The sequence below is a fragment of the Megalopta genalis genome, chromosome 13, assembly GCF_051020955.1.
Source record: "Megalopta genalis isolate 19385.01 chromosome 13, iyMegGena1_principal, whole genome shotgun sequence".
NCBI lineage: Eukaryota > Metazoa > Arthropoda > Insecta > Hymenoptera > Halictidae > Megalopta > Megalopta genalis.
In genome coordinates, this window is record NC_135025.1 from 419434 (window position 1) to 436751 (window position 17318).

Below are 17318 nucleotides of genomic sequence, written 5' to 3' on the forward strand. Positions count from 1 at the left end.
TTATCGAGGCTAACCCAGTCCCGGGGATATTCGCGAGCGAGCGAAGACGGTACGTATCTCGTCGCCGCCTAATAAACGTATTTGGCGAACGAGGAGATGCCATTTCCAGCAAGGAGCCGCATCGGATACGCGAGCGTACGTAGGAATCGGCGGCTACGCCCTTATCGGAAAGAGCTAATGGTATCGAGTACCGGCACACGCGCGGCGGCAATCTCATCGTCGGAGGCGGCCGCGACCGCGGCGCGCCGCGCACGGCGGAATCCAGGCTAGGAGTCGATTCTCATGGCCTCTCCCGTATCCTCGTTTCGACCGACGAAAAATCAGGCGAGTCGGCTGGCTCGTTTTAATGAAATTTTACCGTAGCGCGCTTGGCCTGCCTGACCCACCTATCGCCGCGCAGCGGCCGGATTCAATTTATTCTCGTTCGACGGATCGTACGTACCGCGACGGCGTCGTCTCGGGGTCAGGGATCGTGCCGCGGCGCAGCGTGCCGAACGACGCGCTTTGTCCCGAGCCAATTCCAGATGCGAACATCGGAATGTTCGCAGGTATTCGCTCGTATTCCCAATGACCGGTTTCGACGACTCGCCGACTCCGCGATAATTCCCTCGACGCCGCGGCGCGCCGCGCGGGGACGCGATCTTACGGGCGTGTTCGGGACAACGATCGCGAAGATGTACAGGCTCGGAGAGCACGTACAAATCTGTTACGCGATATAAATATGTTATATGCGAGAAGAGATATATCGCACGTGGAAGCGGACTAGGAGCCGTAGCGGAAAGCGAGCGACCTCGAGCCGCGAACGATCGATGCTCGACGCGACGCGACGCGAGACGGCGATCGTAGAGTTCGGCGGAGAAATTGCCGCGTATCGTTTCGCACGAAGAAATTGCCAAGTTCCTGCTCCGACATCGGAATCCGTATTAAAAGACGATCGAACACAATACCTGGGAAGCGCGGCGCGGGTCGCTCCGATCCCACGCAACCGGTTCACGGCTTTTAAAAGAACGAACCGCTCGGCAATTTCCCTGAACTTTGCAAAATTTTGCATCGACCGACCGACCGAACGTTCGTAGAATATTTTCCGGCGATTAATCGGCGATCGGTTACGCGTCCGTTCCGCGGACCTCGGAACGCGAACGAGTCGCGCATAAATTTGTCGATTCCCGGCGCACCCGGACCCGTGTATCGTCGATTCGCGGAGACATTTTCATTCGCCGCGGTCGCGAACGGGGTACGATTCGAGCAACCGGTACTACCGCGCAACCCCGTGTGGGAGTGCCGAAGGCGCGAGTCGGCGGGTCCGGATCCGAGAAGCGAAAGATTCGAATCGTAGCGGATAGTTTAAAGTTTCGAACAACCTACGCCGCGACTCGCCGTTCGCCATAAATTTTCGTCCGGTCGAGCATAGGCGGCGCGAACCGCTACCTACCCTCGCCGTTCCGTAACATCCGACGCGCGCGCTATCGCGTATCGCTTGGGAACCCTGTGCCGGTGACAATAACGACTCCCGAAACAAAAGACCGACCGTCTCGTCCTGCCGTTTACAGCGGACAGCGAACAGAGAACGTCTCCGTAATCGCCGCGCGTTGTAACCGGTATCCTGTTTCGCGCTCCGCCCTCGTCGATCGTTTCGGAAAAATCGTAATCGCGAAATAACCCCGCGTTCGGGCCGAAATAAACTACGAGCCGATGTTTCCAGGCACGGCAGGAACGACACCGGAAGGAAGTAAAATCCGACAGAGGGAAGCTGCGCGAGCGCGTCGTGTCTCGCGATCGACGATGCCGCGAGTTTCGCGAGCGCGCGGTGAAAGCCGACGTATTCGCGGAAAGCCGAGAATCGCGCGAAATTTACAACGACGGGGCTTTTTTCGTCTCGGCAGAGACGGTAGGGCCTCTTTTTTTCTCGAAAGATCGTCGACGACGAAGAGACGCGCGAACTCGCGATCGGACGATTTCGCTGGAAAAGTGCCGATCGTCCGTGCAAACCGGGCCCCGTTCAACGATCCATTGTTCTCGAATCGATATCTGTTTGCACAAGCCCCCGGTGTGCGCGCGCGCGCCCCTCGCACGCTCGCCTCTATTGGCAAACGAATTTGCGAAGCCTGTGGGAAACCTCGCGCCGCGAGCCGCGAGCCGCTTCCATTGTTACCGCCTGGCTACCCGGTTATTTCGTTGCGTCGACGAACTTTCAATTATTAAGTAATAAGTGCTACGATTTCATCGATACGAGATCGGTCGTTGAAACGCGGCGACGCGACCGCGTTCTTCGACCGTCGGAAGCGGCGTTTCGAGACGCGTCTAATCCGCGTTAAACGTTCCAGTTTCACGGTTGGAACCGTTTCGAACGATCGGCCGGCAACGCGGTTGATCGCGCCGCGCAGCGCCGGACGAACGCGCGCTTCCAGCCGACGGATCGACTATTCGCATTCCGGACTCGGATAACAAAACGGTCGGCTGTTGACTCGCCGGACCATCGATCGCCGACAGGAATACATAAATCGGATCTCGACGAGCGAGAAACGTGGCCCGCGTCCGATCGAGGTGCCACCGGCCGGCCGCGCCTTCCTTTCCGTTCGAGGGAATTCCGTAGAAAACCACCCGAAGGGAAAGGGTGGGACCCGATCCCGATCTCTCGAAGCCGATTCGCTCGTTCCTCGGATTTCTCCTTTCCTCGTAGCAACGTTGTAGCAAATTGTTGTCGAACATCGAACGCGGACAAATCCATCGATCGAGAGACCCACCGTCGACGACGCGCCAACGATATATACTTCGACCCTCTCTACGACTCTACGATCCAACTTAAATCACGGTTTCGCGATTTCGCTGGAATCGCGTTTAGATATCCCGACCAAACCTAACGGCCGGACCCAACCCCCGAATGGCTAACGTTCTTCGATCGCGTAAACGTTCCCTCTACCGGACTGCCTGCGCGAACACGTTATTTCCTCGCGAGCAGAAGTGAAAGGTTCTAACGAACTCGGCGGACCGCCGACCACGCGATCGCATACGAGTACGTATGCGCATAGTCCATCGATACGACGCGACGCGACGCGACGATGGACGCGTTCCCTTCGGAAGCCGGGCAACGATTCGCGAGGCTTCGAGCGGTTTCCACGAGTACCGGGATATTTCGCTGGAACCTTTTCCGCGATTCCTGCGCCGAGTCCGTATCGAGATGCCCCGATATCGTTCGCGAGCGATCGAAATTCCCATCCGGGAACCCCGTTGGCGCGAGGCGAGCGCGCGCTCGAAGCGAATCCTGCCTCGACGACGAAACCGAAGAGGCGAATCACGGCCAGGCCGGTTCCGAAAGATGGGAAGATAGGAGGATGGAAAGGGCGGGGTGTTCGGGAGAGGGAAGATGGGGCAAGATGGAGCAGGATGGGAAGGAGGGGATGGAATAGCATCGTTCGGATTTGCATAGAACAGCGTCGCCGGCTGGTAGAGGATAGGCCGGGACTCAAAGGTCGCCTTGTTACGAGGTGATTCCTTGCAAGCGGTCTTTGCCATTTCCCATGGGCAGACCCATAAAGCGGCGGAGGTCGGCCGGCCTCGACACGATGGATCGCGGCGATAAGGATATATGCATCGTGTTCCGCGGCGTGTACCGGTACCGGTACCGATCCGACACCGGAAGCGATCCGGGGCCGGGCGTCGAGAACCACGAAACGCGCTCGTTCTCGGTGCCCGGCGCTGTTCCGAAATTGCCTGCGCGAATCGCGGATTCGAAAGCGAACGAGACGACGAGCGAACCGGAGAGAACGAAATCGTTGCTAGGACCGACCGAAGACCGGAAACCTCGCGTTACTCGTCGTTCGACGTTCTCTTCGATCATTTTCGGGACGTCGTAATTTCGCGCACCGAGCCGACTATCGCGAGCCGAATCCCCTTCGGGGGCGTCTCCGTTTTCGCCGGCCGATACTCGCCGATGTCTCGCGTGGGCGAATCGACCGAACGGCGAGGTCTCTCCTACTCTCGGGGGCCTGTGCACCGTGCACACCGTCTGGAGTCCCCGGAGTCTACGCGCACCGTCTACGTGGGCCGCCCGCGATATTATAATAAAGGCCTCGCCGGAACGATAGAAAGGTACGAGAAACCCGGTAATAATAGCCGACTGCCGAGACCCACCGGATTGGCAGGTGTTCATCCCGGCCTCAACCGGCCTCAACCAGCCTCGACCGGCACCCGCCGCGGACCGAGACCGGAGAGCTCCGACCGGCTTTTATAGGCGGCCAGAAAACAATAAACTTTACAGCCGGTTGGAACGATCGGATCCGCGGGGATTCCACGTTGTTACGCAAAACCGATTGAAATTCGGCGATAGATATTTTATGTAACGACGCTCTCCTCGGTGCAGATCCAATAACGATTTCCCCGTCGGCTCGCTGCGGATCGGCGCGGAGTCGACCCGCGGCAGCGGTGATAATAAATTCGTTGTTACATCAGAAACGAGAGGGAGAGAGAGAGAGAGAGAGACCGTTTTTCTAGGTTTATCCGCGGTCGTTTCTCCTTTCTCGTTTCTCGTTTCTCGTTTCTCGTTCCGTACGCAACCAGGTCGGTGGTGCATACACGAATCCAAAGCGGCCCCGTCACGCGCGACACGACGGTCGAGCGGTGAAAACGCGTCCGGGACGAGATTCTCACGAAGAACACGATGTTCCACGCCCCAGAAACCGACGTATCGAGTTGCCGCGATCCGAGTCAGGGCCCTTGCCCCCGGTGCGACGCGGCCCGAGCCGACGCGAGGAGCCGCCCGTCTCTGTCCGTTTCCCCGACGCGCGACGAGACGAAGCGCTCTCGCAAAATTGCGCGACTCGTCGCGCGTCTCGGTTCTCCGCTGAAATCGCGCGGCTCCGAGGACGCGGCGTTATCCCGGAGCGCTCGTTTTCCCGAGCGTGCACCGCCGAGCCCGCGCGGCGGATAAGATCTCGTAAACGAGATCGAAACTGGCCTCTCCCACGCGGCCGTTGCGCGGCCTTAGTTGGCTCCGTTTACTGCTCTCGCGCGCTTCCACGTGCACACCGCTTCCACGCACGGAACTATTCCCGATCGCGAGTAAATTTCACCGCGCGCCGCGGAGAGTACGAGAAAGGACCGAGGAGGAAGGAGCGAGAACGAGCGGAATCGAGCGGACCGGTACTCGCGCTCGCGTCCGCCTCGGCCGGTCCGGCGAAAAGTCCGAATAAATTCGACGACCGTGTTTTATCGCGCCGACTTTATAACTTACTCGAGACCAGGCTCGGACGAGCGACCGTTCCGCGTCGACGCGGAATCTTTCGCGCTACGGAGGATCGGCTCGCGGCGCCAATTAGCCGGGCTAAACGTTACGTCGGATTCGCGACGGAGATTGAAAAGCGCGCGGCGAGACGCGCGCGCGCGATAAATCAGACCGCGGGAGCAATTTGCGGTCGAAGGAGGAGGGAAAGGCCGGCAGCGACGGACGATGCAGCGAAAAACGGTTTTCCAGTGACAAATCTTGTTCCCCGAAGGCGAGAACCGTTCGATGGACCGTGCACGGTGTAGATTATTCTCGAGTGGAAACGTTTCCGTTCGACGCGATCGCGTCGAAACAATTCCGTTGGCCGCGGGCGACCGGCGACGCGAGGAACGCGATAAATTACGTCGATCCGACGAGACGAGCGCTCGCGTTGCGGCGAAGGCGTGGCGCGGAACCGACGGATCGCCCGAATCGGCGGGCACCGATGTCGCGTTCGGAATCCCGAATCCTCGCCGAATCGAGACTCGAGCCAGCGTCTTCGGACGAGCTCCGTGGAAGCGCACAGGTGGTTCCGCGCACCTGTCGACTCGCTGCTCTCGCAATCGGTACCTCTCCGTACACCGTACGCGTCTCGACGCGCCTCGACGCGCCTCCGTGCCCCGCGACGCCCCGCGGCCCTCCGCGACCACCCGTCTCGGCCTGGTTTCTTAAAAGGCGCGCGTGGGTGGCCACCTCCTTGCATAATTACGTACGCGGCTCCCTCCGTGGGTCGCGGAGAAATTCCAGGCAAGTGGGCAACCGGACTTCGCGCAACGACCGTTTCCAACTTTTCCATCGCGGAACGGGCCGCGGCCGCGCGCTCTCTCCGTGAGAACGGTCCCGCGAAGGGTCACCGAATTCGCCCGGAACTAGCCGACGCGGATGTCGGGCGTCGCTTCGATTAGAAATGGAAAATCGAAAGCGTCGAGGAAGAGCGGGTCGCGCGTTCGTTTCGAGGGACGTCGAAGGGGCCGTCTCGCAATTTGGCGAGACCCGCGCGAGAGGAGGCTGTGGTCTGTTCGCGCGGCAACCCCTTAACGAGAGCCACCGGCGGGCGTAGGTTTCCCGGCGTAGGTTTTCTCACGTAGGTTTTCCAGCGTAGCCGGACACGTAATTACGGCTTCGTTCCTTCCTGCCTGTCCGCGAACGGTGGATCCGGGGGAACCGGGGGAACCGGGGGAGTGGAACGGAGCGGCGAGAGACCGTCGTCGGAAATGGCGGTGATCCGCGACCGTCGACCCGTTCCACGAGGCTGGACGCATTGTTGCCGCGGACGTTTATCCGAATTGTAAAGAGCGCGGCCTTCCGAGGTTTCACGCGACACGATTCCGCGCGGCGAAACCGTTTCCAAGTTTCCGAATTGCCACGTGGAAATCCGCTGCGCGCGGGGAAGCTAGAAACGCGACGAATTTCGATACGATCGAGAATCGACGACGGTCGACCGGTCGAACGACGGGTTCGCGCGACGTTCGTCGGGCAGAATTTCCACGCGAGAATCGGCCGATCGATATCCGTCGGGGGACGGCGGTCGACGCAATATCCTCGCCCTTTGAAATTTGCATAAGGCTGCCAGGGACGAGGGTGAAATATATTAAAACGCGTTCGTCGCGGGTCTGAGCGAGGGTGAGCGGACGAAAAGTATTCGACTCGGGCTTATCGTGTCACGGGTTACGGGTGACGGGTCGCGGCCGTGAACGATGCGCGATGTACGGTTTTCCATAGGAAAAGAAAGCAAGCTCTCGGAGAACGCTGTCTAGAGGAGACGGATTCGCGTGGCGCGTCTGCGAAACACTCGAGGTTAAATTCGGACGAGTACCGATCGAACAACGGTTCGCGCGCATCGTCCGCGACGCCTGTTCGACGTTCGCTATTCTCCCAGCGTCGTCGGGCACGGAGATCTGTTCGAAACTAAATCACGGATAATTTGGCTCGCCTCCAGCCACCGCGCCAATTTAACCCAACCGATTCGATTTTAATTGCGCGCGAAAGTCGTTGGTTTTGCCCTCCGTTTCTACGAGCCGCAACGCCAACTCAATAATCGGTAATTACGCAACGATACGAGATCTTGCAACGATTCTTTTATCTTCTTCGTAATTCTCGTTCGTCCCCTCGATTCATCGCGGCTCTTCGAGCGCACCGACGCTGGCGATCGATCGATCGCCGAGCATCGATCTTCCACGCGTTCGTCGTTAACGAATCGCGGTTCGAATCGAACGTAGCGCGTATTCGCGCGTACGGCGAGGAGTCTCGACGTCGAGAAAATTCGAGAACGTTACAATTATTCTAATTACAGAGCATCCCGGCAACGCGCGATGCCTCGCGGCTGCCGCGCGGCGCGTTCCCACGCGTAAAAGCCGAAGCAGCGAATTTCTCGAGCCGCGAGGAAGAAACTGGCACGAATCGGAGCAAATCTGGCAGCGGTTAACGATGCTCGATCGGCGTCGTTCGAGCGACGATTCGTAATCGCGCCAGCGGAAAAGTAATTCGGTCGGCTCGGAAACCGAAAATTTCGTACGTCGAACGACGTCCGGTGCTTGTAGCAAAAGGACGGGAGGCGACGTCTTTCTCTCGGGGGAGCCCGCCGTCTTTCTCTTTCGACTCCCTTTGTGCTTCCGGTCACGTCTCGAGGTGACTTTCCATCCCCCAAGGTTCCGCGTTCGTTCCCATACATCTGGTCCACGCCCACCAAAAGACTATGGATTATTCGAAGCCCGCGACTCCGCGAGGCTTCGAAATTCCTCGTGGTATCCCGTCGTGCCGAGAATACTTAATCGACCCGGGCCACGGGCCACGGAGACAAAATGTGTAGCGAACGACTTATCGTCGGGGGTTGCCGCAACGCGCGAGCCAATGGTATCGTATCGATACGGCATACGGCATGTTTCGAATTTCGAAGAATTTTCTCAGCTTCGATGCGTTGTCGCATCGTTGCGGCGATATCTGGAGGTAGCGAGTATCTCGCGCCGACGGAGTCTCGAACAACCGTGGCGCGTTGAATCGCGAAGTCTGGCGAGCAATTAAACGGTTTCACTCGATCTTCGGCCGGTTAAGAAATTGTTACGCCTCGCTTTTACATCCGTTACGTAAACCAGCGTCCACGGAGGTCTCTCTCTCTCTCTCTCTCTCCTCTCTCTTTCTCTCTTTCTCGGATATTGCAATCGATCGCGACGAAGCTCTCGCTCGCGACGCCACGGCGCCACGCGATCCCTTAAATAACGCGGTCGCTGCTTCGGAGACTTCGAGGCTAGAGGTACGCGGCAACTTTTCTCGGAGGATTCGTCAAAGGATTTGGAAAACGGAATTTCGCGCGACCCGACGCGTCGAAGCCAAAGGCTTCGACGAACAACCTCCGACGGCTCGGCCGAACCGACGGAGCCGAAACAATTTGTAATTAAAATTCGCGCGGTACGATGGCTCGTCGATTTCCATGGATATTGAAAATCCCTAGCGTTTCCCTAGCGCCAACGATATTTAGAGTAACGGAGGTGCATAGAAATCGTCTTCGAAGACGGACGATCGCGACCGAAGCCGAAATAACCGACGGTTATCGGGAAGTTCGTAGCCGCGCCTCGAATTTCGAGGGAACCGCAGCCCCGACCTTCGAACGCTCGGACGGCGACCGAGTCCGCATAATTTTCTCGAAAGGCGAACGGCGCGCAACCTGTTTCGCGGAGAACGCCTTAAATATTACGCGCGGTGAACCGATCGTTCGTCGTAGCCAAGTTTCGTCGAAAGAGAATCGACGATTAGAATTTCAAGGTAAAATTGGAACTTTGGTCGGTGTGTTGCAGGGGACATCGAGGACTGCCTGGTCGCCCCGGTCGCCCAGGGACAGTTCACGCCTCTGCCGGAAGCCCTTTGTTGGGCGATCCTGGAGCTGACGTCGCAGAGGCAGGCGGCGACCTTGGACACGCTACGATCCGCTCTGAGGAACGCTTTCCCGGCGATGCAGAGACCGAACCGCGAGCTGGTCTACGACGCCCTCGCGAAGCTGATGCAGGAACGGAAGATTTATCATACGTCCCAGGGCTATTTCGTCGTTACGCCGGAGACCAGGAGACTGAGACGCGACTCGAGCAACTCCAGGCGATGCTCCAGGGAAGTGAGCGGGTCCAGGGGTCAGGGCAGCATGCTGATGACCAACGACGAGGCCATGGCGCTCGTGCACGGCGAGATGCTGACCCTGAGGGACGGTGATGTCACGCATCAAGCCGTGCAGACCAATCTGGCGGACGTGATTTGCGGAGGTAACGACCGCTCTACTCCGCGTCGCGCGCTACCGGAGAACTCTGTAACTCGGTGTAACCCATCGATTTCGGTGGATTTTTAGCCGTCGCGCGACTCGGCGAGAGGCGAGAGGCGAGAGGCGAGAGAGATCGATCGGAATCGAGGTTCGCGAGACGCGAATCGTCGCGGTCTCGTTCGGCACGTGTTCGGGAATCGTTCCGAGCGTCCGGGAGAAGTTCGCTACCCGCTCGCGTGCGCGGCTACCTTTTTCTCCCGAACTCGATGGACGAGTCCGGTGCGTTTATGTTGTCGTCGTCCTTGGCAGCCACGCAGCCGCGCGGCCACGCAGCCGCGCGGCTCGCGCCGGAAGATCGCGCATTCCACCGGCGGATCGGCTCTAAAAATTCTCGCGATTCGATTTAAATTGCGCCCCGCGTTATCTCGGCATTTAGAGTGCCCCGTCGTCCGCGACCGCGAATTTATGTCCACGAGCAGCGACCGCGGCCCGAATTAGAAATTCAAATGGCGGGGCGGGCGTATCTCTCTCTCTCGGCGCGAAGAAAACTCGAGAATTTTCTTTATCCGGAGACCGTCCCGAACCAGGATATGGTAAACGCGATCGCGACATTCCGCGATAATACGTTCCCGTCCCGTGGAACGCGCGCGCGTACGCGTACGTATATCGTATATCGTACATCGTATATCGTATATCGCGTATCGTATATCGTATATCGTCCCGGTATCACCGGGCCGCGTCATGCCGGCTGGCACAATGTTGCGCCGAACGATGCCGCGTCGCGGGCTGTGGCGTGCCGGGCATGCACATCGTGCGCATACTCGATGCAAGAGCAAGAAATCCAACTTCTTCGGGAACGCTCGAATAAATTCTGCGATGTAATATTCATGCTCGCGAACCATTTTCGCATTGTTTCGCCCCGAGGACTCGTCACGATCGGCCACCGTGGGAACCCGACGCCGCGCGCTTCCGTTTCGTACACGTACAATTTCGACGTCCTCGAGATCGTCCCGCCGACTTGGTCGATCGAATCGAAAGCGGAAAATCCGTCGCTTCCGTCGAAAATATTTTCCAACGGGTCCCGGATACGCGGGGCCGACGGATCGGTGGCGCGATGGCGCGAGAGGTCCAACGAGCGGGAGTCGCTGTACGCGTTTCTTTGGAAGGAGCGCGCGAGGTTGCACGCGCAGCCTAAATGCGGAATACGGAACGCGGAAAGCGGAACGATGTCGCGTGCCGTTGCTTTTCGTCGTTCGGTCAAAGTTTCGAAGCGGCGCGCGTCGAAATTGGAATTTTCTGGCGCGTCGACGCGGAGAAACACCTTGCGCACCTATCTCCGATTCGTGCTCTCGTATTCGTATTCGTAGGTACGCCGAGACCTCCGTAGAAATGGAGGACGCGCACGCGAGCATCGCCGATGGTACACGTAGCGGCGGGAACGAACCGTGCCAACTCGGCGATGCCTGGAAAGCGTTTAGCACGGCCGATATATTAGCTATCGGTCACGAGTCACGACCACGACATTGTCTACCGTTACACGCGCTGCCAGCAGAGATCACGTGGGGGGCCACACGTATACGATCTTCCTACTTTTCTCCGACTCGTTTCTCGAGCGATTCTCACGCTGGTAACCCACTCGGTCGTCGCCGCCGCCGCCGCCGGCCGTGTTGCGCCGCGATGAAAATCAGGAACGAGGGTGTTCCACTTCTCGAGAACCGGGTGGGAGAGCGTCGCGACTCGCCGGGCGAACGCGAATTCCCGAACGAGTCGAAGGATTAACGAATTCCGATCTTTTTCCAGGTAACCCGAACGACAAGGTCCTGTTCGCTAGGTGTCGGTCGATGCCTGGACGCCTCGAGAGGCGACACTCTCTGCGGCTGTGGGGCTCCGCCAGGCGTCTGCACAGAAGCGGAAGTTCGCGGTCTTTGCCGCGAAGGCCGGAAAGAAGCGACACTTCGTCGAGCGCGGAATACGCGAGCACCGACAGCGCGCCGCACAGCCCAACCAGTGAGTCGAGTCGAGTCGAGCCGAGTCGGGGAAGGGATTGTTTTCGGTGATGGGTGATCGCTCGAACGCGATCGAGGGATAGAGAGACGGTGTAGCGTACGAGAAAAAGAGAGAGAGAGAGAGAGAGAGAGAACGGTGGTATCCGATACAACGCTTTTCCCGCTTGCCGATCGCGAGCGATCTTTGCCCGCGAATTATCCGATCGGAGCGGATCGTCGAACCATGCTTTCTCCGCCGTCGCTCGCGTTTCTCACCGAAACGAAGCGACTCCGCAGCCTGTTTCCTCGAACGCTTCTTAGTCACCCTTAGCTGGCGAGCCCTTCCTCGATCCCCGATCTCTCACCGACGAAATCGACGACGTCGGTCCCTTTTTTCTCAAGGTTTCTCCGGGATTTTTTCAGAGAAAATAGGTCTGCTCTCCAGGCTGTTTCGGCGCAGCACGCGGAGGAAGGGTGCGCCGTTGATGGGCACGTTCAGCGCTCAGTATCCTCCTACCGAGTGGTTCAACCCGCGCGTCGTTCACCTGCACAGCGTGGCCACGCAAACGAGAGCCGCCAGCCCTTCGGTGAGTTCGACGAAACGGACCGTGTTTGTTTTCCGCGACGGTTGCTCGCGTTCGTTCGTCGAATCGAGCCGACGACGAGAACGTCGATAGAATCGATACAACGGCGATACAACGGTCGTTTGCAGATGATGGAGGGTCTGGACCAGTCGCAGGCCAGCTTTCAAGTTTGGGACGACTCGAGTTCCGTGCGATCCGCCACTTTGCCCAGGCGACATCGACGCCAAGCCAGCGGCGACTCTTCCAGCTTGTTGGCGAACTCGACCCCCAGAAGTTCCAGACGACATCGATCCCCTTGCTCCACTCTGCCCAGGTCCAAGTGCTCGAGCCTGAGCAGATGCACCTCCAGAGCGTCCGTGCTCCCGCCGACCGGCAGCCAGGAGCAGTCCTACCAAGCTCGCAATCAAACGCAGAACGGAAAGAACTCGGCGAACTCGTCGCCCAGCAGAAGCGGCGGAAGTTCTGGCTCCGTGCGAACCGCGAACGTCAGTCCCGCGAAAACGGCCACCCTCGGCCGATCCGGGACGAGACAATCCAACTCTCGACGACCCAGCCACGACTCGACCGGCAGCGGTACCAAATCGAACGGATCGCCTCAGCACAAGGTAAGAGAACTCTTCTGTTCGATCTCGGTTTCGTCGATTCGACGAATTCGATCGGGCTACCGCGCTACGCTCGACGCGACCCCCCCCCCACCCACCCTCCCCCTCTCGTAGACGGTCGATGGGCGCGCGCTAATCGTATCGATTGGATCTCGACAGGTTTTGCAGAAGACGTCGTCCGGCCATTCGTCGCACTCCAGTGGAAAATCGATTTCCAGCGGTAAACTCTCGTCGTCCCCGTTGAAAACGTCCGCGTTACCAGCGAAATCTTCTCCGTTGAAGGTAGTCCAGCAAGGGTCGCTGACTCCCCTGCAGGAAGCGCAGAACTCGATCACGCTGCAGGTGTCCACGAACCTGACTCCGGTGGTGAGCCCGTCGCAAGAGCAGCGCGCGATACAGAACAGCGTGACGTTGGCGTCGAACGCGACCAGCACGACCACGATCTCCGGATCGCCGGGCACCAAGATCTACGTGCAGCAGAACAACTCGCCGATGAGGTCGGTGATCACGTTCGAGAACGGCACGATCAAAACGAAGCTGGCCGATAACAGCAAGGAGGAGTGCAAGGAGAAGCAGGACCGGGAGCTGCTGGGCGAGAAGATGTACAAGACCAGGATAGAGGACGAGAAGCTGAACAAGTCGAGCAAACTGGAGCGGCCGTCCTCGTTGTACGCCTCCAAAGAATCGAAGCCGAGCGCGCTGCCGCAGTCCGAGTCCGACAAGGAGAACAAGCCGAAACCCGACGAGGAACCGCCCAACAAGCTCAAGCTGACGAACCGTCTGAACAACAGCCAGGCCCACCTGATCGACGGCTCGACGAACAACGTCGACAAGAACTCGCTGGCGAACGAGCACCCGACCGCCGCGCTGGCGAACGCCAAGAACACCAACGACGCCATGAACAACTCGCGGAAGCTCAGTCTCTCGTTGTCCAAGGACGCGCTCAGCTACAGAAACCTGTTGCGCCCGGGCTCCAAGAACAACATCGCCTCGAACCCGCCCTCGCCCACCAAGTCGTTCGACGGTTTCGGAGGCTCGTTCAACAACGTCTACATCGAGAATCTGGAGGCGACCAAGCAACAGAGAGCTCCGCAGGGCTCGGAACCGAACCTGGAGAAGACGGTCGGTCGAGGCGACCTGTACACCTACCCCAGCCTGAGCGACATGCAGGTGCAATTTACCAGCCTGGCGGCTCAGAAGATCCTGAAGGGCTGCCCGATCAACAGCGTGGACACCTTGGTCGAGGTGAACACGGCCGCGGCCGAGAAACCGAACAACTGCGACGTCACCGTGCACACCGATTTCGGACTCGTTTAACGGTTCCAGCGTTTCTCGCGCGCGTCGCGTCGCGGTGAACGCGTTAAATAGCAAACTCGGAGAACGACTGTTCCGCGCTTAAGCATATAGAGAATCGGCAAGAAAGAGCGAGAGAAAGGGAGATCGAGAGAGAGAGAGAGAGAGAGAGAGAGAGCACTGTATTACAGTTACCAATAAAGAGACGATTCGACGCCCGTTTCCGCCCCGCATCGCGATCATCCTCCCGGTCGGGCTTCCATCGATCACCGGATCTATATGCTTACGCGGCCGAACGTTCGTTACTATTTTAGAAATAAATGGCAGCCATTCCACAGAAAGTATTCGTTACGTAGCTTATCTCTAGTTGTTTAAAGCATATCCAGGAATCCGACGACGACACGTCCGAAACCAGAAACCACAGAACCCCCGGAACCCACGCCCCCGGTTCTTCCGTCGCCCGGTACGATTCCGTTGCGTACAAGGTTCGAGCACGATCGTCGTATCGTCGTTGCGCTCTTCGCTCGTTTTCGCGGATTCGATCGGCGACTCCGATCGCTTTCGAGAATTTGCCGCGCTGCTAGGAACCTCGACGCAACGTTGAACCTAATACCGAGGAACCGAGGGAGTTCTTCGAGAACTCGAGGAATTGACGCAACGAGACAATGAAACACTGCCCGATGATTACTACTACTACGGTGCCTCATAGATTACTCGGTATACTTTAACACGGTACGCTGAACGCGTCCAACGTCCGTTGGATCGTTGGATCGTCGAGCCACGTGGGCAGATACGTTTGTTCGTCGATCCAGCGGAGCGGGCGTTATCGTCGCGCGCGAAACCAGCGCGGAACCAACTGTGCAACGTTCGGACCAACAGTCCAAACAACTTCGAACGATAGTCAGAACTTACGATTAGTTAATGTAGGATACAGGCAGGCAAATTAGCGTAACGCGAGAAATCAAAATCGAATAAACCGTTCGGTTCGACGCTGACGCGAGAAACGACCCGATCAGCGATTCGATGGAAACTGTACGCGAGGAATCGGTCGAGAACATCGTCGCTGTATAATTTGTAACGTCTGTACAATTTTCCAAAATTTCCACCCGAATACCAGCGACCGAATTGTATCTCAGAAACTGAATAAACCCGTACTAAATAAACGACATCGAACACAACGAAACACGCACTCGAGAATTTATTCCAAGCAAAGAGATATCGCTGTTTCAAAATTCGCTCGTACGCGAGTAGCGCGAAGTCTAAAGTCACCGGAAGCGATTCTCCCGACACGATGCACCGAACGAGTCACATATCGTCCGCTGATCATTTTTCTTTTAATTTATTGTTAACAAATTCTCTATAAACGGGTACCGCAACGTCGTGATGTTGCCAGTTTTGCATCGCTTTACGTAGCTAAAGCGATTCGCTAAAGCGACGCTTCACGCACGATAGCCTGAAAATTGCCTTAATCGAACGCGAAGCGAGAATAAACGAGAGAGGGAGAGAGAGAGAGAGAGAGAGAGAGAGAGAGAGAGAGAGAGCGAGCGAGGAAACAGAAAATATGGAATATTTTGCGCGAATCCAAATACTGCCAATTCTCTAGCGTCGATACACATACCTATACGTATACAATATACATATACATATTACATATACATATAGATTGGCGACAAATGCGAAAGGAAGTCTCGCGAGTCGTCGCGTGACAAACGGACAGCGCGTGTAAAAACGTTAAAAGGTGGTAATTCGAAGGAGCACCGTTCTTTCGTTTTCGATCGTCCTCGTCCCCGAAAACCCCCGTCACTCTAGGTCGAGCGTCTATAATTGATCGGACGACAATTTGTTTCGGTCGATATGCCAAAGTAGAAAGAAAGCGTAGCGCAGTCAACTTTTACGATAGAACCTAGGCATAGTCATTGACTACGCGTACCACGATCTACGTATAGAATATAAACGAAAATCGAGCGTACCACGAGTATCCTCTCGACGAGAACGGTTGTTACCCGTCGGTCTGGGTTACACGGATCAACTGTATACGTGTACGCGTGCGTACGTACGTATCGAGTCCGAGAAGAAATTTTCTACTTGCAGTACGCGTTTATATACCTCTGACGGCACGCAGTCGAACAAATTGGACAAAAGCGTTCGTTCGAAATAGTTGCTCGTAACGGAAACATGGTGCGCGCGTACGAAATTCGAACCGACTTTCGTTCGATACGCGCCACCGACCCACGGGACACGGAACAGGAAGGTGCAGAAAGGTTCCCCTTTCCGGAAATGAAGCGGTACCATTTTATCGATTAGTGCAATGGTAAATCCAAGTGCCAAAACCGTTCTTAGTACTTATAAATCGCCTTAACGCTAGAACGTACCGAACCAAGGTGGTTCTTCCTATGTTGGCCTGAATTTCTTTCGTACGCTGCGCGATTGTACGCTCGCTCGCGGCGAGCTCTATCGATTACCGGAAAATTCTATCCATCTCGCGTAAGTTTCTCGTTGAAATTAGCCGTATTTCTATTTACCCTATTCGTGGATCGAGACGTCGATACGGGTCGATTTTCGCACGGTCCGGTAGTTCTAGTGTTGAACCGCGGACTATCCGTCTAACGTTTCGAATCATAATTATTATTAACTAAATATTAAACTAAAGTAAACACACACGTAGTCGTAAGACGGCAGGTTTTAAGATACCCCAGGACACAGCTTGTCGTACCTGCTTTGTACATTTCATACGTTCTATTGCCGATTAATCGATTAGCAATCTCGATACACCTCCGCGCGTCTTCCACTTTTTACGAAAATGGGATGACACGAGCCTTTTACGCCCTCATTTCTTAACGAAGACTAACTTGTAGAGTATCATTGTGTAATCTTGATCTATTATAATTATAACAACGAAAGCCTATGATAATAATCAAAAAAATAAAAAATTTTTTTAAATGAAACACGAAACAGCGTGTAGCTCGTCTTCATTCTGTAATCCCTCGCATTCTATGTATTCTACATATTTACCGATTACAGGGAAATCTCGTAGAAACGATGGTATTACGATGTCCCGATACAGTAATTATTTGTTTCATTATTACGACAGTATTCTCGAGACTTCAGTACCGATTATTCCAAGAGAAAACGAACCCGAATATAATCAAACTTTAAATGCATATACATAATAGCAGTGTCGGTGGGCATGAGACGATAAACCAAGGCCAGAGAATCGGAAACGAGCAGATTGTAACGCGACAAAATATAATATGTATACATTTCCTTCTCAAAGTTGGTTCAACTATTGTGATAATTAATTATGTTCGGTACCCTCTTGGTTTAGCATTTTATGCCGTAATTTTATTATAA

The 17318-nt window shown here is 56.3% G+C and overlaps 2 protein-coding genes across 6 annotated transcripts in view; one reads left to right on the forward strand and one right to left on the reverse strand.

The window, feature by feature from the left end:
• knockout (Stork-head domain-containing protein knockout) overlaps positions 1-16919 on the forward strand; it is a 66261-nt gene extending 49342 nt beyond the window's left edge. The window contains exons 4-8 of one of the 2 annotated variants that reach the window (XM_033484119.2): positions 9052-9507; positions 11304-11510; positions 11891-12075; positions 12201-12677; positions 12834-16919. In XM_033484119.2, the coding sequence (XP_033340010.1) occupies positions 9052-9507; positions 11304-11510; positions 11891-12075; positions 12201-12677; positions 12834-13991 (2483 nt within the window). In that variant the 3' untranslated portion in view covers positions 13992-16919. The remainder of the gene's footprint in view (positions 1-9051; positions 9508-11303; positions 11511-11890; positions 12076-12200; positions 12678-12833) is intronic. The other variant, XM_033484121.2, reaches the window with a different exon arrangement.
• Positions 1-17318, reverse strand: part of LOC117228394 (DNA repair protein RAD50-like) — a 95488-nt gene that overhangs the window by 77513 nt on the left and 657 nt on the right. The gene's annotated exons all lie outside the window — the stretch shown is intronic.